This window comes from Megalops cyprinoides, chromosome 4, assembly GCF_013368585.1.
Source record: "Megalops cyprinoides isolate fMegCyp1 chromosome 4, fMegCyp1.pri, whole genome shotgun sequence".
NCBI classification, from domain to species: Eukaryota; Metazoa; Chordata; class Actinopteri; order Elopiformes; family Megalopidae; genus Megalops; species Megalops cyprinoides.
The window spans coordinates 39,160,048-39,187,565 of NC_050586.1; the positions used below are offsets into that span (position 1 = coordinate 39,160,048).

At 38.1% G+C, this 27,518-nt stretch overlaps 1 protein-coding gene across 2 annotated transcripts; it reads right to left on the reverse strand.

Moving 5' to 3' along the window:
* Positions 1 to 1,626: 1,626 nt before the first annotated feature.
* On the reverse strand, positions 1,627 to 24,631 carry snx2 (sorting nexin 2). Of its 2 annotated transcripts, XM_036526451.1 has the most exons (16): positions 24,449 to 24,631; positions 20,974 to 21,091; positions 18,914 to 19,077; positions 17,612 to 17,678; positions 14,968 to 15,011; positions 14,622 to 14,763; positions 13,795 to 13,873; positions 11,274 to 11,349; positions 8,856 to 8,969; positions 8,143 to 8,236; positions 6,032 to 6,237; positions 5,581 to 5,724; positions 4,546 to 4,557; positions 3,031 to 3,111; positions 2,462 to 2,533; positions 1,627 to 2,164 (listed from the first exon to the last, which is right to left on the reverse strand). In XM_036526451.1, the coding sequence occupies exons 1-16, from the start codon at positions 24,554 to 24,556 to the stop codon at positions 2,114 to 2,116; spliced, it is 1,572 nt and encodes a 523-aa protein (XP_036382344.1). In that variant the 5' UTR covers positions 24,557 to 24,631; the 3' UTR covers positions 1,627 to 2,113. The 2 variants fall into 2 exon arrangements, with proteins under 2 accessions (XP_036382344.1, XP_036382345.1); XM_036526452.1 differs by lacking the exon at positions 4,546 to 4,557.
* Between the last annotated feature and the right edge of the window lie 2,887 nt (positions 24,632 to 27,518).

Below are 27,518 nucleotides of genomic sequence, written 5' to 3' on the forward strand. Positions count from 1 at the left end.
ACCTGAAATGCAAAATGCTATTTGTATTGGGTAGGTTGAATCATTTGTGATGCAAATGTGGTCATCCCCTATTATGAGCCAAGCATTAATGCATGCAGTGTAACAGGTTTGTTGTTGTAGCTAAAAAATCAGTATTCTCAGCCTTCACCACCCTGTAGTCATTAGATCCTTAAGATCTCTCTCTCTTACGGCTTATGCATGTATACATGTATATGTACATTATATAGCTAAAGGCAGAACCTCAAGAACTTGTCACATTTTTACTTGAGTGACACTATACTGTCCATTAAATGCAAACAAGCCACCTGAGAGATGCCATTTGACAAATTGGTTGTGTAACTTGTATTTGCCCAGTGAAAAGCTTCTTTGTTTCTCCATTAGGATTCACTTTTTCTGACTGGACTTTATATTTGCTTGCGGGGCATCATCTGAATTTAGTGAATCATTATTCTCCATGTTTATCAGTGGGTATAGAATCAGGATCTTCAGTGAATGCATCATTGTCATCGCCACATCCCTTAAACAGCATCTCATGTCTCCATGCATACCCTTATTGTTTGGGTGCATGAACAGGATCTATTCACTGCCCTCATCATAGCCATGTTTACACACCTCAAACTGACCTTCAGCTCCAGTGATGATGCCAAGCGCACCCTGATCACGGCATTGGGATTCATGACTCATTCTTCATGAGAGAAACAACATTATGGTAAACATGAAAAACAGGCAATAATGATGACATCTGTCCTTTACTTAAAACTATTAAGTAAAGGCGAGGTACATTATCATCAATGATGTGAAGTTTATTAATAATTGCCACTGCTGAAATTAATCATTAAAATTAAATTGTATATCACATGAAACGTGCCAACACTTGATATATGCATAAATATCACAACAAAAGTGAACTTCAGGTTAAACCTCATATGAAGTTTCACCTGATTAGGTGAGTGTACACCTTTGGACAGTCAAATAGGCACTTCAAGGGGAGCAGGTTTGTGCAGTGGCCAGCATGAAGACAACCATTTTATAAAGATAGTTTATAGCACATTTTTTCACAGGTCACCACAAGATGGAGTCCTAAATGTTCAGTAGATGCTACACTTAGTACATGGGAATTTAACAGCTGAATAGCATTTCTGGAGATATTTGAGTTCATCCTATCAGTAGTTCATTTAAGCTACATTACTCTGATACTTGTCATGATTTATCATTTGTCTACTGCAAATGTTTTATGATGACTAGCATATTATGTAGCATATGTATGCATTCATTATCCAGTGGAATCGTGTGGTTACAGAGATCCTACTGAACTAGGATTAGTATGAATAGTTGCATCATACAATATAAACACAGAGGGCATGTGCAAAATATCCAAGGTTACTGCACAAGCTAGCAGTGTTTGCAACTGCAGCAGCAGTGTAATATTCACCACATGCCTTCATGTTGAAGAGCACATGGTTACTGTACTGAATGCTTTTCCATCACTAACTTTGAACTGATTTCAATCATGGGCGCTTATTGCACCACTGAAATATCTAAGTATTCTTTTCCTAAACATTCTTGTTCTGCATCATTAAAGGTTTAAAAGCATAAAATATCACCACCCAATCACACTGGGGCACATTCCTTTATTAGTATCATAGTAATCAAATGGTTTCTGTACAGGAATGTATACTGAACATTAAATGAAAGGTTTTTTTTTTTTAAAAAAAGCATTTTTTTAGACACGGCTTTAAAAAAAAATCAACAGAAATTTTCCAATACTCAAACATTGCACATCAAGTGACAAATTAAAAACAAACCGAAGAAAGGATACAAAACCAAGATCATACTGGTGATAAGACAAAGCAGTAGTGTTGATCTGAGCAGGGTGTGCGGAACCCCCTGCCACAGTCCTTAGGCTTCAAATAAGGACGGCGGCTTCTTCATGACACGGCACACGGGCAAAATAACAAGGACCGAGAGGTGAGCGATTTACAAAATATATAGTGGTTTATTTGGGTGGTCATTCTGATTCTCCTCATTCCGTGCATCTTGGTTTAAGTGTGCGATTTTGACGTAAACAGCGGTGGGATCTTCGGCCGGGCCTAGTTTGCAAAGAGTGTTTTGTTTATGCGATAGCTTTGGCTTCGGGTAAGAATGCCTCCCAGTATTTTATCAGCTATGAAACAGAAAAAAAGACATTACAAAGATAACTTAATACAGTTGAGACGTATTACAACTCACTACGATTTATTCCACGAGATTCAGTCTACAGTCTATATTTCAGATTAGAAAATGCACAGGTGGAAGTACACCCCATAGCCTACACGGTGGTATTTCAGTGACAGTATCTCTAAGGTTGGATCAGACTGGTGATTGCTCATGCAATAATGTCTAATTTCAAATGTATACGGTCATAAAGCACTTGGTCGTATCTCCTGTGAACTAAATTATTTTAACAAAAAACAAAGCATACCTGTTGCTGTGTATGCACTAGTGACTCCAGATATTTAATAATAACAACTTTGAAGTCCTTCACTCGTTCTTTCTGTGAACAGATAGCAAGAGACAGAATAATAATTCAGAAATTAAAAAAGCAGATAAAATGGTAATATAAAACAACACAAAAGTCAAAATGAAGTCAATAAGCTATTGTCAATAAGTAGAATACCAATGGCATGGATTACTTTTATTCTGGGCACTTTACGTGACAAACAGCACTTTATAATTCACACCAGGAAAATACCCAATCTACATAAAACGTAAAGAGAGAAAATATAGGCAATTTAATCCACACCTTTGACACCATAATATTTGAAACTTTTGCAATTATAACTTCAGAACAGGGTTTTCAGCAGACTTTAAATGACAATTGCTATCAAATCCCACAAGTTAAAAATTACCACCTTCACTAATGAGATATTTGGCAGATAGTATCAGTATGTGAACAGTGTATGTTGTGGACTGGAGATCTGAAGAATTGGAGGGACCGTGCTGCCAAATTTGCTCATCATGGAGTCTCCTTAAGAAAGAGGTGATACTCGCCTCAAATCTTCCCACTTCTTTGCGAATGGTTTTGGAAATTTGTTCAAAGTCCCTCTCCCCTTGCTGGACCTTGGCCTCCCACTAAAAAACATGCAAAGAGGAGATAAATGTTCTTGTTCAGACCAACAAGGCTTCATTCACAATACCTACACACACAACTCTCCCAACATGTATTGTTCAGCTCTCATGAAATATGAAGTATCACCTACGGATAGACCCTTTTAAAAACAAATGTTGCAGAACGGCAACAAGAAAAAAACTGAGTATTTGGAGTGATTTTAAACTGGACAGGTTTGGTTTGTGTGCTGTTAAAGTGTATATTTTTGAATACATGGTCTCAATTTCAACAGAATAAAAATTTGTGCATACCTGACTAGACAACTCACATGTGCTTGGAGAAGGCACTTACAGTAGACAATGGAAAAAACATCAAAGTAATACACTGTCTCTTGCAAACTATCAATTATTTTTACATTCCTAACACAAGGACAATCTTTTAGTCACATGATTGAAATATTTTCAGACAGAAAAGAAAAAAAAAAAAGAATTCTTTGCAAGACTGCAGAAGTATGCATTCGAAATGATCTCACTTTCTGTCATTCTGAAATTATTAACATATAGCCAGGACAATATCTGAAATGTTATTTGTCATTTCATTATTTAGAAGATGTTTCATGGAGAACATGCTCATGGGAAGGATGACACTTTGCAAATGCTTGGGGTGTCATTTCTTTTAAGGATCACTGCTGACTGAACCTGAGGTTACTGGGGCTCTTCCTCATTGTAACCTGGCTGCATCATTTTACAACTACTCTTGCTTCCAGGGGCATTCATTACACTGCACGATGCATCACTTCCAAGTGAACCTGAAGAGACATCAGACTCATATGATTGTCACAGATAAAAATCAATTCCACTGAAAGCAGGGGGAGGAGTTGAGTTGAATGGCTTGAGATGGTAGACACCACGGTGTCTAATGCATTACACAAGAACAAGTAGTGCCTCCACTGGAAGGCACACAAGGGCAGCAGAGATGGAGCTGAGAAAAAATGAAGGCAGAACAAGCTGTGAATTACGCTCACAAATACACAAGTATTTGTGAATGGGAATCTAAGGTCACATGAAGCTGTTTGTACACTAAAGTGTAATTGATACAAAATCTGTCTATTTCAATTTTCGTGTTAAAAACAGAACCTCTATTTCAATTTTCGTGTTAAACCACGAGCCATTCAAAACAATACAGACCCATTTTACAACAGAGCAGTTTTCCATTCAAAATCTATTGAAATGCAATCATGCATTCCTAAACCAATGTTTACAGCATAAGGTCGTACATCAGTAATCCTAAATGTGGTAAGTGGCAATGTTAAGAGGTGTAATGTTTTTAAATGTTGCGAGATTTTAACAGATTTTGACAAACGAGTCCATGTGACACTTAGTAATTTGTGCAATGTGCTCTGGTGAAAACAATGCAATCTGATGAGACAAAGGAAAAAACAAGCTCAGGAGTCCTACCTCCTCAATCTCCTTTGTGATGCATGGCAGGGAAAATGCAGAAATTAAAGAAGCTGAAAATGCTTTGTGCTCAAAATAATTCAGAAATATGAATTTACTGCAGTCTTGCACAAGTGACCTTCACACTCATATAATTGCCTACACCTGTTATATTGTAAGCACTTCAGATTAGTACCAGCTTCAATATTTTAATGTATGACCACAGGAAGGAAACAGAGAGCAATCTTAAAAGTGAACATTTTTTAATGTAAACAAAACTAAATACTCTATAATGAAAAATATTAAAATCTATTAAAAATAATAGAAGTGCCTTTCATAAAATACTTCTAGCATTCAAAATACCATACTTCTTCTAATTTAAATTTAGAATAATTCTGATGAAGAGTTTTGTGGCATTCTCAATTCTCAATCAACTGTGAAAGGTAAGTTTACAAGGTAAAGTCTTTTGGCCACTTTTTCTGGCCAAATATATAATAAGTAGTATTTCCCATTTTTCAATACATTTGGATCACAAAGGCAAAAGGGTGTTAGCTGGCCTGTAGCCTTTTCATGATTACTCCAGCTATTAAAAAATCTAGACACAATGCTCAATTGGGAAGATAAAGACAAAAATAGCAAGTGTGTGCAATAATACTGCATTGGATTTGAAATCTGAAAAGAATGGTAGCTGGCCATTATACAAAATGTAATAATAATAGCAAAAGGCAACACAAAATTTTGACTATACATCTGGCAACACATCGCTTGTTTGCACTCCTGCATGGCTGAATGGCACAGCTATGCATAGATGCAAACAAAACATTTGTTTATACTGTAAGTACCTAAGAATTCAGCTGCCATTTTACTCAATCCTGTTTGCTACATAAGTCTACACTGGCCCTGGTGACCACCTCTTGCAAATCAATACCATGTTGAGAGTAACCGCGGTGCACCTTGTGTTACAGGTGACTTTATGGATGCATGAGCTGTATGTGCACTGTGGCGTAACGCTCTGATCTCTTAACACAGGTGTGCGGTGTCCTTGCGGGGCCTTGCCTCTTTGATCTCGTCCTTGGCCTGCTGCAGCTTGTCCGGCTTGTTGCCGAACTGCAGCTTGGCCTCGGCCTCACGCTTCTTCTGCAGCATGACCTGGGCGTCCTGCCACTTGGACCACGTCTTCATCCGCTGGTCAAACACGCCCTGTGGACATGCCCGAGACAAAGGCACAAACGTCACATCTCCGACCCAGCCTGGTCCGTAACAGCGAATGACACTTCCATCATCACACGGTGTGTTTGGTTCATAAACCTTTAAATTCACTCAAAGTCAGGACAGACAACACCATGCTGTGACATTACATGTCCTTTAGTCTCTTGTAACCAAGTTTCTCAGGTCCCTCCACCCCTCTTTGCAATTTTTAACAAGCCTCAGACTGGGGTAGGAAATGGAGGCTTACACCCCCCCCCCCCCCCCTCAAAGATAGCTGCCCTTTGCTTGAGGACAGTACCTTCACAGCAGTGATGAGGCGCACGTAGTCCCCAAGCAGCTCGGAGAACAGGTAGAAGTCTGCGTACGCCTGCTCCTGGTGCAGCTGGTCGATCTTCTCTTCCACCTCGGCCAGCTGGGACAGCGCCCTGGAGAGGGCAGTGTGGTCCTCCGAGTTCCCCAGCATGGCAGCGCTCTTGGCGAAGGACGCCGTGTTCACCGACAGCTCTGTGGAGGGAGCGGGGAGACTGAACAGGGCCATGCTTCCGAATCCTGTTAGAGCACTGTCATTTTAAATAAACTGATAATCCTGTCTGAACTGAACAGGAAACCAGGATATTCTTTCTTCTTAGTAGTTACGTACGAAAATCAATTTAACCTATTTTTTCACCAGTCATAATGTAGACATCAGCTGGGGCACATCAGTATAAAGTGGATTATAGTAAAGCTCTAACAATGCAGAGTGATTTTTTAATATATATTGAAGGCCTTTACAGTTGCACTTCGATTTTTCAGACAGCATGATGCTTTATTTTACAATGCCACGTGAATGCAAATAATCAGTGTGTGTCTGCATTATAGTCATTTCGAATTGCATGCATTGGAGCAATTAAGATTAAAATAGGTAGCATATTTGCCTTTCAGCAGCCTCTCATAAAGGTTTTGATTATTGTACATATGCGTCGGCTGAATAGGACATTGCTGACAAGGCATCAGTTTACCTGTTAATTCTGCCTGAACACTTGACTGCCTACCGCCACAAATAACATCAGCCTATTGATAACTAAGACTAAGCAAAAGAACCTCGTACACATTTTTAAATGGTACAAAGTTGCTACATCCTAATAAAACACAACATTGTTGTTCATTTATTGTACTGTACCTTTTGAAACAGTCTTATGAAATGATTACTCACTGCTGCATTTTGTCATGTATTTAATTAAAGATCCCAGTACAGTTTTAACTCCACGTGTCAGTAAGCCTAACCTCTCCATACATTCATTTCACTCCTACTTGCACGTGATTTACTCTCCATCTTCCTCTAGTGGAATGTTTGGGAAATGCTCAGCTCAGGTTCAGGTAAGGAGCACAACCACATACCCTGTGCATGACTTCCTTCCATTTTGTCTTCCTGACTCCTTACTGCTTGGCATCGTATACATATGTCACTCTTTCATTTGGTGTTTTTATAATACTGAAAAATAATTTATTTGTTATTGGTCCTATCCAGGGTAGCTCTCATAGTTTGTATTTCTACATGCTTTCCATTTATAAAACTGAACATTTATCAGCAATGTGAAATTACGTACTTCTTCTAACGGTAAAGTGACAGTGTCCCATGTATTAACCAAATAAGCTTCTAGGTGCCCCGAAAGACACACCTATCTTTTACACTTTCTGCTTTATGAGGGTTAGATTAAGAATACTAATATTTGCCTTCAACAGGCAAGCAATGGAAAACAACTTGACAAAGCACCATAATAACAACACCACAGTTATTGTATTGTAAAATTTGCTTGATATTTGCAAACAGTGGTTACATGTGCCATTGAGTTAAATATTCCTCAAATAAATCTGTGGTCAAAGTCAGACGGTACAATACTACAAAATGGACTACATCCATTTTTGGAATGCTTTATTTTAAAACTGGATCTGCAATTTGTATATTATGGGGAATAAGATTTATGTGCAGGAGTCACATGGCATAAGAAAAAAAAACAGCACAATCGCCTTCTCTGTAAGCCTATAGTGCCTTTTCTATACAATCTACAGTGACATATTATGCTGTACAAATGGAAGAGGAAATGCATTATGTGTTCAACTGCTCTTTACAATAAATACTAAATAAGTCAGCAGAAAATTTGACTAAGAATGACTTTTAAAATGTGGAGACAGAATATACACCATTGTTACAAATGGCAACTCATTAAATACAGTTTAGTTTCTGTAGCCATACTCGGTGTATAGAAGGCTTATAAACATGCTTCTGTAGCCATACTCAGTGTATGGAAGGCCTATAAAGAGTGAGGGCCAGCGATGTAAACATTAGTCTGGTAAATATCACTTTCCAGGTAAAACCTGAGCAGCAGCAGACAGTTTGTAAATACTGGACAAACCCAGGGTAACATTTACCTTTCCTGTGGAGGACCAGTGCTTCCACACTTGCATGAAGCTTTCTCAGCTGCTGGTCCAGGTTCTCAAACTGCTGCTGTTTCTCCTCAAACCACTGAGTCAAATACAATACGGGAATATAGTGTAGTGAAATCAGAAATACAATTCATAACTTCATTACTACGCTTTGATAGACTGCAGTGCCAGTGCACAACACTGACACAATTCATTATTATAATCAAATATTATCGATGGCCATAACAGCATGCCGCACGGGCAAATGACAACAGTGCTTCCTGTCAACCAATGAGCAAAACCCAATGATAAAAACACAAACAAATACAAAAGGAACAGGATATCAATAAGACTGTCACTGTTTAGACTTAAACCACAAGCAGATGGGCCTTGTTTAAAGAGAGCAACTTCTCACAATTGTAAGGTTATCTGTCTGCAAACAATAAAGTGTGTGAACGAAAGGAATAAAATGAATACAATGAGGTCTGATGTACATACAAATATATATTATATAGTATAACATAGTCTGGTATTATTTAGAATTAAATAGTATAAACATACATATACACACAACTACAAAGCCCTTTCCTAATAACGAAAATGGGCTGGCCAGGCACCTGGCGTATTACTCCGATCCTTCTCGCTGAAACAACCTTAGGATTCAAGCGGAGAGGCTCATTAATTCGTCTCATTATTCAAGTCCAAAAATCAGCCCTTACCACATCCGATTCATTCATCTTGATTGTCATTTTGTTGACAGCGTCGGCAGCTTTGTTTACCATCCTCAATATTCCGGCCCCACTCAGCGCCTGGGTGCTAACCGCTCGCGGCAGCTGGGATAAAATGACAAATAAGGGCAAACAAACCGGTTAACAGGCCGGGGCTCCGACCCAATCCCAGAGGGAGGCCCCGCGCCGAGAGCAGTGTGGGGTTTTCTCCACTCCCATACATTTCAATGCTGTAGGATCTAATTTAATACGCTCACTTGGAAAACTCTCAGAGGGACAACAGGCAAAAATAGCTTTCAATTGCTTTCAACCCTTTATCCCTCTTTTCTACACTTCTGTTTCATTGCCAGGGGATTAATACAGTTATTTCACACAACCACATGAATACACACAAACACACACACACACACACAAATATGCTGAGTGTGATTCCGTTTCAAAGTATTGACCTGTGTTCTGGCTTTTTGACTGTTTGAAGAGACGGTAAATCCAACAGATCAATACATCTGTTCATTTTAGTTTTGGTCAAATGGGTAACATGCAAGCAAATGTTTACCATTACAACTTCGCCTAATAATTTATTCTAGGTAGGTAAACAGTAGATGTTTTTTTTTTTTTTGGCTATTTTTTTGACCACATCATATGCAAATTAACTCCAAAAGCATTACATCAAGGCCTCAACTTATTTGTGTTGCTATTTTTCTGAATTGCACCTTTATCATAACCATATATAACTAATTTGTTCATATCTTGGGAAGGGCAGTGTTGCTGAATGCTTGATCAAAGTACTGTCCTTCACCTGCTCTTATAAACACATTCTAAACTGATTCATAATGTTCAAGGTTCCAAGCTGTTAAGAATTATTAGGCCAAGAATCATGTGCTTTGTCCTCCACTTTGAGTAACTCATTATGCATTTTTACAGCTTTACAGTCATTCAAGGATTTTTTTTTGGAAACTTACTTTCATTACATAAAAAGAGCAAAAGTGTAGTCTGTTGGCAGGGTAACTCCACTTGAAACCTTAAGATTCCATGTTCGTTTCATAAGTCAGGCCCTACTGTTTGATTTTGAGGATAATACTTTCATTGAACTGCTTCAATAAACAGCTACAAGAAAGGATATGTAAAAACACAAACTCTGCAACATGGGTGTTTCTTTGGGCAATTAACAAAAATACAGCTAATATCAGCAGTGACCAGAGCCCAGGTACAGAATGGCCACCAAAACCTCCAAAACATCATAACTATGATTGAAACATGTCTTTAACTTTCATACTTATGGATTGTCACCTATTTTAGGCCAAATATACTGCAAGGCAAGGCGTTCAAAAATGTAACCAGTAACCTATATTCACAGATGAGTCAAAACTGCCAAGAATAATGTTAATAGGAGAAATGTGGCAGGTGGCACAACAGATTGTGACAATCTACCCCACTGTTCACAAGGAGTTGACACTTAAGTTTTTGACAGCTAATTCAAGATATGGTAGCAAAAGCATCTAGCATATTGGAAAAATTGTGAAGTTGGGTACAGCAATTCTTGTCAATTTTTGATATGTAGATGTTATGGTAATCTGAAAATCTGTTCAAAACTGGAAAGCACAAATTTCACACAATGACTTCAGTTTGGCACCCATACAACTTTACATAACAACTTTCCCTTAGCAATCCATACACAAAGGTATTGTGTATGTAATAATGCATTTTCTATATTTACTATTTATGTACTTTATATACTATTTACTATATTTTTCAGGAATTTTAAAAAATTTGTTTGCAAAATTAAAAAATACCTGGTGGCATCAATGTTTTTTTATCAGATCATGTTCAAATCTGTTTCACTTTCCAATAACCCAATATGTTTGCACAGCATATTTGTTAATGACTGAATCTTAAAATGACAGACTCAGCAGTGAATCAGACTGTCTCATGTACGTACTCAAACTTCAAAAGCTTGAAATTAGATCGCCTTGTATTAAGCACACATTTCAATGCAGCAGGTTTTCCTTCACAATTCAGATTAAAAATTGGATAAAGATCATGTGTAAAAAATAAAGTGAAATTTCCAGTGGCCAATTTGTAAGATTTTTGCCAACATTTCGCCAAAGAAATCATGGATAATATAGTAGAACCAGCTAATGTAAATGTGTTATGCACCCCATATTCCCCAAAAAACTTATCAAATATTGCAAGCTTTTAACAAACCATCTGGATTTTAGGCCATTTTTCTGACGTGAAAAAATAATAAATGTTGAATGACTATGAATAACAAGAGCGTAGTGACTTATACCATAGGTGTTTTATATCAAATATGTTTTGTACTGGTATATATACATATATAATTCTTATATATTGGTATATGTACATATATGTACGTTGGATATTTCTTGAAATGTCAAGTCAAAATACCTCAGAACTTTCCAGGAACTGTATGACATCAGGATCTTGTAGCAGAATGGGATGCTTTACTGTTCTCATCAGGTACCTGCCATGTGAAAACATTTAAAATAAAATCTGATGCCATATGTTTTACAGCCCTACTACCACACATTTTACTTTGCATTATGCATACCGTGACTGAGTAAACACAGTTCTACTGTATACGACCACAGTTAACGTTAAGGCATGTGATAAACAACCATCAATATAATCTCCTAAAAATGAAAAACTACACTCACAAGATTGATGTCTAGTATTAAGTAACAGATTATACTTTATTCATTGATAATTCTCCTCAAAATTGAAAATTAAAAAAACTGAAAAACTGCAAATTATGATATCATGACATTATGGACATTATTACTATTATCATGGAAACAAAACCAAAGAGGCATAAATGGCAGTCATCCAAAATAAAAATGCAGAATAAATTGTTTGGTGCAACTGGGATTGCTTTAAAAAAGTTACCCTGTTCATATGAGAAGGAAAGTATTTTACGCACAAAGACTTCAGCATTTACTGGACTGGCCAGAAATAAACCTTGTGTTGAAATTAATTGTTTTAGCCATCAGGATACAGTTCTTTAACAGCTGAAGTCTATGAGCTGACATCCTCCGTCCCACAGTTAACACTGACCTTCATGTCAATCAATACGATTATAAAAAGGGCAGAGAAATGTCAGTGCCTCGCTTAATTTTAATTTTTATTCGATTCATCAGAATGTGCAAAACCGAGAATGCTGTGGCAATCAGCGCGGTGTGAAATACCAGCCGTGTCAGAGAGCGCTGTCCGAAGGCAATCCGACAAAGCTCCGGAGAAAACTGCCTGCGCATCCCACCGCTGACAGCAGTGAGACCCGTGAGCTCAGTGATAATTATTTATCTAATATTGTGTTGCTTAACCTTTCTGCCGTAAAAGACCAGAACAAGAGTGCTCTTTAAACTGAAGCCTTTTCACATGAAATTGGACACAAACGGTGCCCCAGCTCCCAATTTACTTCAACAAGTATCTACAAGCACAGGATCAGCAGCGAGCACGCTTCACCCCATTCTCTCAACAACTGGCATTACAGAGCATCATTATATCTATGTGGGAAAAAAAAAACATAACACAAAAGGCCACAAATTGTCACAAGTGCAAGCCTACTTGTTATACTCACTGAAGTAATATACACATTCAGCCCCATTTGAACACAAACACTAGTGTTAATTCTACATGCTGCTTTCCTGCTTTAATGCTGCATTGCTAACGATTTTGTAGCTGGAAATGTTATGCTCTACAACTGGTATGTGAGATTTTAGTAAGCATTTCATAGCATATAGGACAATAATATATCACGGTTAAAAACATTTTACTTTTTAAAAATATGAATAACATCTAACTAGAGAGAAAGCAACAAATTTACAGAAGTAAATGTCAACTCATTAACATTCTAAGAGGGGGTCTGCATAAACTGGGCATGCAGTAATGCTAGTTTAATGTTTAAGAGGCCCAGAGAAAAATAGAAATTGCTCAGATAATGCTACATCACTACCATTTTCATTCAAATAAATGTATATGTCTGGAAATATTTGTGAATACATGCATTCCATTTATATTCAAAATATTTTTATTTTGTTCATATGTTTATAAATATATGTTTAAAATATGTATATTCACTGAAAATTACTGCTAATGCACTATTTCCTTTGTAAATAGAAAGGGTAATACGCAGTGCATATAGCCATCCAGCCAAATATCTGCAGCTACTTAATACAGTTAACCTGCCTAACCTATATTTCATATTTTCAGAACATCTATTTCTATACAATACAAACCAAGTATATGTAGCTATAGCAGTTTTTTGCTAGTAACTTGCCAGACAGTTGTGATCTCTCGCAGAATGGAAAACAGTTTGTAATACAATATATTTATTGCATATTAACGAAATTTGAATGAAATATGAGTTCTCTCACAAGAGGTTTAAACTGGGAGTGCTTTCAAGAGCTACGAATCGATTGTATTCCTTTTCAAACTTACCTATTCCAACAGTTCCATCTAACAAGTTAGCATTCTAAAGAATATAGACAGTTAAATTCAACGTGTGCAAGTGAACATCTGCCACTCAGAAAACATGAGCACATTTCACATAATGAACCATTTTAAGATGAAATTCCTGATCTGCACAGTCACTAATGTTGAGAGGGCCCAACTAGCTGTTTAGTTTCCCCAGGCTTTTGTTTATTTTCTACACTGGCTGCAGACAAGATATTGACAGTCTGAGGAGGTTAAACCAGAGCCTACGCCAATGAGGGGAAACTAAGAGGTTGCAAATGAAACCAAATAAAAAAACAATAAAGTAGATTACACCAACACAAGGTGAGAAAAAAAAAACGTAATAGACAAAAGAGAAGGACTTTGGTCGGTCAAATAAAATAAACTCGAAAAGCAGTATCAATTTTGCACAGAGCGGAGAAAACACGTTTTGACAATGGAGTGTTTTTCCAGTTACCTTTCCAATGCCGATCTTCGTTTCTCTACAAATTCTGCCGATGACAGGTCCTCCTTTCCCACTTTGACCTTTGTCATGCCTGTTAATGTTCCCCAAAGAACAAATTAAAATGATCAACGAAAATACCACCATGACATACACACCACGGAAGAAGTGATTATTTCTCTCGCTGCAGTAATTAAAGCATTATTTACTTAATGTTAAGAGTTTTTACCAAATTTTAAAATCTGTTCAAAACTTGTTATTTAGAATTGACACATCTCTAGCTTCCAATCACCCCAAATATTCGATATTGGGATAGGGACAACCTATCTACAGTCTACATCAGACCTTTATTCAAAGGTGAGCACTTCATGGCACAAAAGATTATCCATTTCTAAGGAAGCGTTTTTGTTATTTTTTTCTGTGAAGTTTTGCTCCTGCTACTGGTGGTAAATAGCAGCTCTGTGGAGCTGTTATTTAGCAAATAATTTGAACTTTGATGTCATATTTGAGTGCAGATATCTAGCTACGTGCAGAGTGTGGTCAAGCATATAGTTAGCTATCTGAAATAGGCTGGCTGTCTACTGCTCTAGAAACATATTTGCAAGCTTTTCAACAAATTTTCTGGATCATTCCTTTACCGTTATGTGACATCAGATTAATCTAGATTCAAATGGTTGCATCATCTGTGATGAGAATCAAATGGGAACAAACTAATATTTCAAGATACCTACAACCTCAATTATGGGCAGTGGAGCACTACCAGCAAAAAAACTCAGGGTCTGAAGATTGAATCATTGTTTTGTAGCATAAAAGAAATGAATAAGAAATCATAAATGACTTACCCACAATGCTTTTCTCGGGAGCAGGAGGAACTATGTATCCACTATGCATATACTTGGTGGCAAGCTTACTATGCAATCCAAGAAAGTCACTAAACCTTCTTTTCACTGAAACTTCATCCCTGTTGAAAATTGGCTGGGATGTCTACATGAGACAATGAGAAAGGAAAAACCCATGATTAATATTCAGTCACTAAAATTTATCACAAACTTTACACTGTTTTCCTGAAACATGGTGACAAAGCAAAACAAGGCATATAACATACATAAAAGGAGATGTAGAAAGAAACTCAATTAATGCAGAGAGTGAAAGACATGACACCTAAGAATGTAAAAAGCACTTTCTTACCTTTGTTGTTACTTTGTATGCCATGTAAGCGTTCATCCCATCCCCTTTGGAAAAGAAAAGGAAAATGACAGAGAATCATCCGTAACTGCTAAAAACTGAAAGTAAAACAATTATATTGATGTATTCAATACACTACGGCAGGGATTTACAATTAATTCAAGAAAATGGTAAAAGTGTCCAGAAACCACAGTCGGTCAATCCTCACTTAATCGATCTAACACAGAATTGATGCCCTGTATGCCACTGGCATTGGCACGGCAGGGTCAAAAGAAAAACCTGAGAAGCAGTGACAATGATACTCCTTCTACAGAAATTCAGATGTCAGATGATTTCTCTAGCCACTACAAACTTTGCTCTGTGGTTAAATACACATGAAAATGGCTCCCAGAATGTACTGCATTACTATAGGTATTAAATTGCACTCAGCAGAAAGCAATTCAGCATCCTCACTGAAATTTCAGCCTTGCCACAAATGGAAGTACAAGCCAGTATGAAAGAATGTAACATCACATCCCAATCTGGCTAACTATTTTTTTTTTAAGTAGGCAGCTGAAACAGAGAATGCTCAATCAGAGTAAGCACAAATATCCTAGGTAACACATTGACTGACTAGATTGTTGATCTGCACTATTTGTTTCTGTTTTTGTCCAATTCAAAGTCTACTCCTTCCTGCTCCTTCCAAATTGATGCATGAATGTTACTTGTAAGGTTGTACTACACAGGTATTACCTTTACACTTTAACACTTCAGATTTCAAGCAATGGCTGCTCCACAGATTAATACAGTTTAATACCCTGAATTTCACAATTACTGCATTTCTGGGGTCAGCCAGAAATGTCTTAAGTCTTGGGTGTGAGTCAAATTACTGAGTAGCTTTAGAATAGAATATTTTGCGGTGAAGCACTTGTTCCATCAATACTTGCAATGATCTGCTTGGAGAAACCCACACTTTAAGTAAAGACAAAGGTAGCCCTCACTGTAATTCTTGCAGGCCAGAGAGAGACAAAATGCAACAGAACAACAGACCATGTTTGAAAAGGTCTATTGATTTTAGAGAGAACAGCATCTCTGGTGAAGGCCTGCTTGGCTGACCACTTGGCCATGAGGCAGATTCTTGTCAACCACCCCCATCCCCCCATCCAAAGAGGCTTTCCAAGGGGGAAATAACAGAAGAAAAATGGAGGGTAAAAAGAGGGTGGCCCATTAGGCCAATATTGCCACTCCTGCCAATCTACAGTACAATCATTTCCTGAATATGTACATCTTGATAAAACAAAAAACTGTTGCAAGCTATGTTAAAAACAGGATATTCTAATTTCCTATTTAGTTATTCATTAACTTTTTACTACATTTTCCATAATGCAATGCAATGAACCACAGCAATTATATAACAGCAATGAAATAAAATGTCTCCTATAATAGCTGTGTAATTATGCAGCATGTACTGCAAAATAGGACAGCACATCACAGATGACTGCAACTAAGGTGAAGGCAATTCCTGTGCTATTATGATATTACCCAGCAAGGCAAATGTTTGTATGCTACTTCTAAGCACAGTCTAAGGTTGCCTCTCATAATTTGGAAACATCTAAAAAAAGATCTTGCAGACAAATCTGGGACGGATTTGTCACACGTCATTGAATATCTGCCTGGTAAATGGTACCAGTAACAAACGTGAGATGAGTTCTTCACCTGTTTGTCGCCATCCTTGTAGCTAGCCACCCCTACCTTCTAAGCTCTGCGGCCAACTTTTTTTTTTCCCTCCAACTGAATCTTACTGGAGGTGGGTCATGTTGTGCACATTGTGACATCATTATGCAATTTGGCTTTAATTGTACCTTTCGTCAGTTTTTTTCTAGTTACACCCACAATGCAAAGCCAGAGCTTCTACAGAGCCCCGCAGCAGTCAGCATCTACTGATATATGCATACTGGAAAAAATGTAGAACCATAATGTAGCTAGTAATCAATGTAATGCACAGTTTAAAGATGTTTTATTTTGGCATTTCATCAGTTTCTCAATTTTCAGTTCATGTGAAAATTTTAAGACCCATAACACTTAAAGAATAAAGACATGCTACACAGCAGAGATAAGAGAAAGGTTACTATACACTGGTATTAGAAAGAGTACAGCAGTATACAGTACATAGTTGATAACAATGATCAGATATGTATTGTCTTTAAACTCTTGTATTTAATGGTTAATAAATGTGCAATTACTGTTAATAGCATAGACTTTTCTTAATGTTTATGCTTCCTTTTTAAAATAATAGTAAGGGAAGTTAGACGGTATCTCAAGGGGAAACGTGACTTACACACCATTTCTTCAGAGGGGAACAGGTGGCTCTAAATACATACATAAGGCAGCCAGTTCTTCTTTGTTTTCAGACAAAATATTGTGAATTGTCCACCAAATATAAATTTAAAACAACATCACCGATTTCTCATGTAGGGCAAGAAAATCTGAACTTTCAGAGAATACTACTGCATGAAGGGTGAGGGGATTCAACCCAGCAAAAGACTATTAAAAATAGAATATATTTACTCAAACCTGCACACATCCTGTTGCCATTCTTTATTCTTAAACTGAAAGTGGAATGGCATCATTTTCAATTCAACAAGGCCATCATTCTCAAGAGACTTACCAACTTTCTCTGGATCAGACACAGAAATATGGATGTCAAAAGTATCACCGCCAGCTTCCTCTTCAGACTGTGAGGAATTAAAACACATGTTACTGAGGAAGATCTCTCACACAAACACTTACCAACCATACTTCACCATTTTAACTGACAGTCAGAATTCGGATATAATCAGCAAAATATTTCATAAGGACGGTTCCTCAGAGTTTTGAATTAAGAAGGTCTCAAAAAATAAGCAGGAAAAAAAACAACCAACCTTGGTTATTAATTTCACTGAAAAGTGCAAGCTTACCAATGAAATGAGAGTTAAATGTTCATTGTACCAAATTCAACTGCTACAAAACTACATCCATCATTCAGAATCATTCAAAACAAAGCTCCAAGTGCATGGAAATATATGGATAGGGAGTCTTCAAAAGGTTCAGTGTTATTTTGTCGACTGTCATTAGCTTGCGATAGAATAGAAAAGAATGGAAAAGCTAAAGGGATTTTGTCATCTCATGTTTCACTAAATCTTAAAAGTGTTTTCATTTTGTATTGATATGGAGATCCTTGCCAGTTTTCGTTATTAGTAGTTATTGGTATACAGTATGTCCATAATTCTCACCCCACTGCTGCAGCTAAAGTAAATCCAAATTTGTAATTGATATTCCTTCCAAAACTCTTCCTTTGCTGATCCGCAGTATAGCAAGATAAAGAACCAAGGCTTTTGGATAACTTATATTCAAGAGCCTCTGAAATATTATCAATGCAACATCATTACACTAATTATTAACAGAGCTTAAAATTGCTTACAACTCAGCAGAAAAATCTCTGTAGGTATGCTCATTTGACAGGTAACACGTGGAATGATTTCACAGACCACATAAATTGCATTAAGCCTGTTAAATGCATGGCATGCCCACCCTCATGATGGGATCTCTGGGATCTGTTGTTTTCAAACAACATACATCCTTGTACAAGAAGTAAGCTGTGAAGAGAAACAGTGAAATTCCACACGCTAGATGCTGTGCACTAGACAGATTTGTCCCTGCTCATGAATTACTCTAATAGTTTCAACCTTTTTCACAAATTTTAAAGCACATTAACAGATGGGTTTTTAAAGACCTCTTCCAAGTTTAATACCCCACTTCCAAGTGTCCAATCAAGGTTCAGAATCCACAATGCTCCAGGCTTGCACCCAGAGGCCTAATTCCCACACCAAATGCCTCTGACTTGTAACAAGCTAAGCTAAATGTGAAGTGTATCTCTACTTCCTTCAATGCTTTTCAGCCATTTCAGAGTAGGGCTTTAAGTAAGGATCACCTCGTCTAAGGATCTTTCAAACATGGCGGGGACGGAGATGATCTTAGGCTCAACCCGGGGTGTTATCAGTGCTGTTGGGGTCACTGGAGTGATGGCGGGAGATGGGTCATCCGACAGAATGGGTTCCCTTTCTGGACTGTCTAGGGACACTTCCTCTGTGGCCTCTGAGAACAGAGACAACAATGAGGTCACACAACACACACAGAAATTAAACAAAGGCACTCAGCACATACTCAAGAATGAAACAGAAAAACAACAGAGTGAGGTGCTACCTCAAGCATGCAAAACAGACATACAATGCAAACTACTCTGCACAAAACAGACACATATGCATTTTTCTGAATGTAGATGTCATCCAATAAGTTAATTCCTGAGAGCTATTCAATGAACAGGTAAAACTTTAGAAGTTTAGACCAACAGTAAAAAAAAAGTTTAAAAAGTTCAACAGTTCAAAGAACAGTCAAAAGTAACTTTTTTTCTAAAGAGTAAACCTGTTTCTTAAGAATGTGCATATTTTTTACCCACCAAAAAATGCCTACTTGTAAACCTTTGCAGGGAAATGAAGACAGAAATGAATGAGAAACGTGTTCTACGGTACTAAGAGAAAAAGAATGAAAGGAAAGCACTGATCCATGCAAAAACTGGGATTTGTAAAGTTTTGGACATATGAATTCGCTTCACATTGTGAATTCATGCCTAGTGTTCTTTAAAGTGTAAAATTCAGTACAGCTGAAGACATTTACTAACTAAACCAGTAACATATCAATGTACAACTATGGCAGATTTTCCTAGGAAAACAAACTAATCTACTGCTGCCGCTTTCTACTTAATTCAACAATTACACTCATTGTTGTTATTTAAATTTCCACTTCAAGCTGTGACCTGGCAAAGGTCATCCTTTGTGAAAAGGCAACTCTGAACGTAAAATCCAAACTGAGTGCAATTTAAATGCCTCAACTGGTGTTGCACATTTGACTCCCAAATAGCTCTTAAATTCCACACCAGCGCCACTGGAGGTGCAGGGTGTCATACTTAACTCTAGATCTAAACCCATGCAATGCCAAAGTGAAGTTTCATTTTTCTACTTTGTGTGCATTACATGAACAGTGCAACTTTGCCATTTGCCAAAAATATAAAATGACAGGATTCTAAAAGTTTTTGCTTCCTTTGCCAAATCAAAGAACTCATCAGCATCAAGCATTTCTCTGGGGCCTTCACGTAAATTATTTCAGCTTAGAATAGGTAAAAAAAAAAATACAAAATCCTGATATATCTGACATCAAAAAATAATTGAATACTCTGACAGGCCTCACGTTTTTTGAGCAAAATATTCTAAATTGACTCCTAATTTTAAAAACCCACTGCCATTAGGAATCAAATAAGGTCCTATAAACATTACAACTAAAACAGAGCCCAGGGTATTTTTTCAAACGAGGCCACTTTGCCAAGTCAGAGCACTAAGGGGATTTTTAAAATAGACTTGCATTTCTGAACTGAGCTGAGCCCAAAAATCCAAGTTGAATTTTTCTTAAAGAAGCTGACATAGTCAGGCAACAAATCACCTTTTTAATGGTCTAGTTGCCATGGAGTGAACCATTTCCTGATTCAGTTGCTTTTTGAAGACTACCGTGACACAGGCTTGCTAAAACTGCATTTGGAAAGTGACTGCCTGAGTGTCAGTGTCTACCTCTAAGAATTCTTATACAGGCTGTGGTGGATAACCACTGCTTTCCACAGCAGTACAAAAACATCAACCCAGTAATAGTGAGAGCACATGTCATAATCTATCTAGCAATTACGTATGTTATGTTTAAACATGCAGTCTAATTGCCAGTGTTTTATCGCAGGCCAAGTCAACAGAGGAAATTTAAGGCAATCAAAAGCATACAATATGCTTTGATGCAGTTGAAATATGTTAAGCAAGACCTTTAGTATTAAAAATACTTTTCATCTTTCAAAAATTCTGCACAAAATCTGAGGTGTCTATGCCATATACTAACCATAGTCATATGATACATATATCAATTTCACTGAACTATGAGTCAAAGGAGTATGATTACCAGCAAAGAGATCCTCTTGCTCATCATCCAATAAGATCTCTGCTGGTTTAGGTCCGTTGGAGTTGGCGCTGATGTCCTCCGCAGGCAAGCTGGCTGGTTCTGGGGATGAGGGACTGGACTGGGATAGACAATAAAAGATACAAAGTATGAAATATTGATTAAAGACAGCCCTGAAGATAGGCAAACCAAAGCACAGTTCCAACCACTTCAACCACTGGCCATACCAATCCTAAACAGTGTGGGGGGAAAAGGAGGCTTGTCCAGAAATGCAGGTATTCAATATTGTTGAGCAGTCACAAAAAAGTTTCACTTAGCCAGCTAGCAACAGTTGCTATATTATTTACAGGGAGCTCCTGATCTAACGTTTGTAAAATGGTTATTTATGCCCATCTGTCTGCTGGACTAACTGTCCTTTCTCCTTATGTCTACCCGCATTGTTCTGAGCTTGTCAGTCAAGGTCTATTCCATGTGCTGTTCCACATAGCCAAGCACAGTGTCCATGCAGGTAAGGGTGGTGCTGTGCTACTGTGGGCTTAGATTTCCCCTCCTCCACACTACAGAAAGCAGTACTCAACTCACCTGTCTGTCCCACAAATGCCACACAACAGCAACATCCATCAGTAGCTCATAATCAACTGTTTTAAGATACATAGGCTGCAACGTTCATTTTTTACTTGAATTATGGTAGGCTGCACATGCTTAGAAATGTTTACACTGTCAGAGTTATCTCACAAACAGTTAATTTGCTACTGGCTAGTAGGCATAATCAAGTTTTGTACTTGAGTGTACATTTGAGAAAAAGTATTCCTACATTACCTAATCAGCTAAACGTAATGCATGCAATTAATTAACACATTACCAAGAGTGTGCCTGCAACAGGTGCAGATAAAACTGCCTCAATGCCAAACTGGGGCCTGGGCTAACTCTAAAAATATCAAAAGATAACCAATGCAATGAACCATATCTGCAACCATTATGTTATATTAAAATCTTGGCCAGAACAGTAACTGGGTGGGGAAGAAAGTCAGGTTTCAAGAACACCAGGGAGGGTCATATCAGAAAGCATTTGACCCATGTGTGTGAGCTTGCACTTGACACCATGATGTATACTGTATCTAAAAGTCAAGCACTGGGAGAGATCATTAGTCCTACATCTCTGAGACATAGCAGGGCAAAGCACTCCATGAGCTACTGCCAAGATGAAGACACTTTATTCAATTATCACTTGTTTAAGCAGAAACAACCACCCAACGTCCTTCTTTTTTTGCCAAGTTAACAGAAAAAAAGGCTATTTAAATGAACCAGGGACAATGGAAAAGCTGAAAAAATAAAGATAGGAAGTCAGAGTGCTAAAGACATGCTTCCTCGACTCGGTCACCTGAGGACAACAGAGGAGACAGGAAATTTGTCCCTCAGCACATGACATTAAACTAGCAAAAGATGATGATTTCTACCAAGGACAGCCACTGCAGTAAAACACAGCAGTAATGAACAGGTCTGCCTACACACCAGTAAGACAAGACACTGAGAGGTCTGCAGAAATCCTTCCCTCATTTTAGGCCATTTCAACTGCCTGCAGAAATATGACCTGGCTGGCTTTAAGGAAGTACAAACAACTATCAAACAGCACTCAGACTTTACTAGTCCAGCAGGGGGTTATCATCGGCTCCAAGGTGGCCTACCTAAGCCTAGGTGTGACAACCTTAAGACATTAATGAATCACAGTGACATATGAAACCTGGTTCCAGCAAAGCAGACTGGGTCAAAGAAACCCAGCCAAATGCTTTCAGAGCTATTCTCTTGACCTGGTCAAGGAGATCCACTTACTAAGCAAAGTCAAAGGCTGACTTGGTTAATGAGTACATCCATCCTGTGTCACTCCTTTATGGGAAACTGTTTTGAAAGGCCATCTTTGCCATGAACCCTCCCAACTGTAAAAGGCTCACAAGGGAAACACATGACTGCCCTGCCAGGAATGGTGACGATGAAGGTTAGAGAAGCGGACGTCTGTCCTTAGAAAGCATGGGTGTGTCAATGCGCGTTCAGAGTTGTTTACCAGCTCTACAGCAGACGTTCCATGTAAATACCACTGCTGAACATGGACCAAGCAGGGTCACAAAGAATGGTAACTAGTACGACCATTCGCTTTTCAAAACTGGACTGAAGACCTTAACAGCACCAGGTGCAAACTTAGAAACACAGGTTCATGTTGCCTAGAGGTGGTATCCCCCTAGCAATATAAGGCTGGATAAACATGTGTCAGTGTGGTTCACTGTCTCAATCTGAAAGCAAATGCATTTCGCCCCTATCAAACCATTGCGTTGGAGCCAGGGCAGCAGCGAGTAAAGCTGAACATTTTGTAGGGACACTACCATGCCTCACTCTTGATTTATTTTAGTACAGCTGAGAAGCAACACAATGCAAGGTGCCTTGCAGTATTTGCAATTTACAAGCAGAATGTGCATGAGGGAGACTTCTAGAATTCTGCCCACAAGAAGCTAGTGAAGTTCACACAGCGTGAACGCTCACAAGCTCACAGGAAATTGTTGTGGTTACTGAATGGTGCATTAGTTGAAGTATACAGCAAATGCCTTTCATTCAATTAACTAAACTACTGTAAGGAAGGGCTGTAATGCTCTGAGAGTGGAAACAGGGGAGGAGACTGTGTATGGATTCAAACCTATGGAGAAAGTGTAAATTAATGCACTACTACTTCACCTGTGCTGACCCTGCAGATGGGAAGTAGACCTCCACTTTGCCCTTGACCTAATTAATGAATCATAAAAGTAATGAAGACAGGACAACAGTAAGGCCAATTAACAGCTGAATGTGGCAACCGCGCATCTAACAAATTAGCTACTTATTACAGCTAGTAATTGTAAAAGGTAGCTTGGACCTGTCACGTATTTACGATGTGTGCATTAAAAATAATTATAACCGTCATTAAAGAGGAGTACTTCATTATGATAACAAAAGGCAACTCATTCCCCAAGTCTCTGGAGCTGCAGTGTTCTTATATTACTGAATACCATGAATGAGCGCTCCATGTCGACAAACAAGTTCTGTTACATGCATCAGCAGCCTTTTTTCCACTATTTTATACGTGGCAGTGCGAGGTTTTTTTTTTCTATTGCTTTTCCATATCCCACATAATCCACCAGGAAGTGAAACAGCAGACTTGCACAAACCTTCTCTCACACATGCGTACTTGCAGCCGGCAACCCCCTACTGAAAAATAACTGATGATAATCTGTTTTGTGAGAAAACTGTTATGTGCCAAGTGGTAGCTAGCTAACTAGAATGGCCTGACATTATTATAACGTAGCTAGTTGGCTAACCAGCTAGGTACAACAAGAGAAAAGTGCCCATAATGAAGTTCATCCCTTTGAAATTCTCCCCGAGCATCCGCGGCTACGGCGACGCGTATTTAGAGAGATCATCTGCACCGATGCGCACTGGCTAACGCCATTCTCACCTCGAGCGTTGAGGCAGTACTGACAAAGAGATCCTCTGCGTCTTCCACTTCCCTGAAGTCGGTCTGCCCTGCTTCTCCCATCGGTGGAGGCTCCCTCTCCGCCGCCATCTTATTCCTGCAATAATACCCCTACGACAAAACAATCGGGAGAAGCGAGTCAGGAGACTCCCGAGCTGTCATGTGATTCGCAGGACCGACTTGGTCTTGTGACAGAGGTTACGTTCACAGAGTTCACGCTCCGCCCGGATAGCGGCGGCGCAAAGCCTCCTCTACCTTGCGCTGCATGAACTTGTGTAACCCTAGAGCGGCAAAGCAAGAGTGCGGCGGCTAATAATTGTAGCATGTGCACAAATGCTAGCTATATTAAATAAATAAATAAATAACATAGAAAACAATACATTCGGTTTCGAAAATTCGGTCATCAGCTGAAACAATGGTATTTCTACTGCAAAATATTTTCTTATGAAAATATTTTAAACTGAAAGTTGCCATTATTGTAAAGTTTTATTTTTAAATAGGCAAGTGTTACCAGACATTCATGGGTAGAGTGGCCTATTTAAGGATTCTTTGTTAATGCCTGGTGCATCCAACCAAACATTTCCCCTGTTCAAGAACCATGACAGTCCTTTACATTAGAATTGCACAGGTAAACATAGATGAAGAAAAATCTGTGAAGGAGTGAAGTAACTGACATCAAGAATGTCCGCATTTGTTTCAAACATAACCACATTAAAAACACTTGGACCACTTTTCTACAGGGAAAGCCTCCTTTGAGAGACGAAGGAGGTGGAAAGCTACTCTGCACTCTACGCACCAAAGCTTCTCATAGATCTGGTGATTTCGGTGGCCGTGGAAGGTGGCTGATTTCATCTCAGTGTTCATGAACCCACTTTTGAATTTGATTAGCAGTGAGTATGGGAACATTATCATCTTGGAGTATAGGAGGTATCTTTTAACAATATTTGACTAAAATGGCAAGGAACAATGTTTGCCTATAATGCCTCCATATTCCATGAATCCCACTGAGAATTCCATACTTCTACTATGCTGGCTAATGACTCCTGTGAGATGGCTGCCCATACCACAACAGATCCAACGCCATGTTTAACTGTTGGGAGCAAGCAGTGTGGGTTGAAGGCTTCCTTTGGCTTTCTCCAACATAAAATTATCCAGATGTGAGAAAAAAAAGTAAAAGACCATATTATTTTATTCCACTGCTCAGAGGTCCAGGTTTTGTGCTCATTAAACTAGGTTATGCATTGTTGCCCTTTGGCCTTGATTAAAAGCAATGTCCAATATGGCCTACCATATAAATACCAGCTTTGTAACACTTGCAACATAGTTTTTGTTGGGAATAGCTCACGGAGGTGTATAGTTGTGTGGTCATTTTTGAGCCCATTGTTTTGTGGTTTTTTGCAGTTATCCTATTAGGTTGTGACCACTGTTCCTTTTTCCTTGTTTGGCATATACAATCATGATATTTAATGCTGATAATTTTGCAGTTTCTATGTCTGATGTACCTGAAATTTGGGCAAAAACTATCTGACCTCTTTCAAAACCTTTTTCGTTGCTTTACACATATTAAAGTGTTAATTTTAAAATGTCTTTTATAGCAGAAATATATTGGTAATTAATATTGATATTAATATAATAATGTATTATGTAATAATGTAATATAATGTAATAACACATTTACATAACAAAACACAAATTTAAATAAATCGTTTTTAATGATGAATATATATATATATATATATAAATATATATGAGTGTATGTGTGTGTGTTAGTAATCAAATATGAACTTAACCTACATATGACACTAATTTCCTGACACATTTTCTATCATAATTGCCATGTCCAAACAAAACCAGAACGAATCTGGTGAACACTACCACTGGCTGTGCTTATTCCAACAGGAAATTAGTTCAGCTTTTTGAAATCAGCCTGAAAAATTGTGCCAAACTCAGCTGCTTATGTTCTATTCACATAAATGTTAATGGTTCACAATTTTAGATGGTTTTTACATGTGATGATCCAAAATACATTCCAAGTAATGAGTCTGTGTTCACTCAAGTGCAAATTTGGTCATTCAGTGTTTAAAATAAATTATCTTAAATTAATTGTTTGTTTTATTTGACCTTTATTTACGCAGCTGGGATAATTTAGAACAGCTTTTCCTACAGTAAAAAGCTGAACAAGAGGCTATAGTAAAAACATGACAATATTACACATTACAAAATGTAGAAGAAAGGCAAAAAATTAGACTGGAGGGCAGTCCATTAGTATAAATGAAAAAAAAAACAAAGATTGCAGGTACATGTGTCCTTTACCATGAACAACTGGTGTGTGTCTGCGTGCGTGTGTGTTTGTGTAATCTTGGCACCTAACAATAAAGCAATAGTGAATTGAATGAAACAGGTGTGGTTGTCCATGGCACTCTCCCCCTGAGGTCTTTCTAGGGCAGTCATATCAAATTGTTGGGGAATCATAAATGATTGTCTACTATACACATGCATTACATAATTGCCTATCAGAGAACCTTATTCTGGTGGCATCTTGATTTTATGGCCTATAATTGTGGTGCAACAGAGACATAATGTCTATGATCAAAGGCAGGGCTGCTGGGAATAATCAATTATTCGAAATATTAATAGATAACACGACTATTCGCAAGTAATTGTTCTGATTAATAGTTGGGCTTTTTATGTGTCTAATGCTACTCAAGAGAGGTGGTTTTCACTGAGGGAGATCCAATTAGACATTATGCTAGACTGCTATCCCTCCACTTACAATTACTCTCTTAAATGATACTGCATCTCTCATGTGCCTTTTAAAGACAAGAGATGTGATATATTAGGTTCTCTTCAGGTTTAGTTTAATGTATGTACACTTTTTTCTTTGATGTGATGTGATGTGATGTGAAGTTTATTATGCACGTCCATGTTCTACAAGTGTTACACACATGAAGAAAGTTCAGTTGTGTACGTATCTCTTAATCTGTTGGAATGTAGAGCTATCTATCATTTTTAATGGGCTCTGTAGCCGACACAGGCTCTGGACCCGACTGCA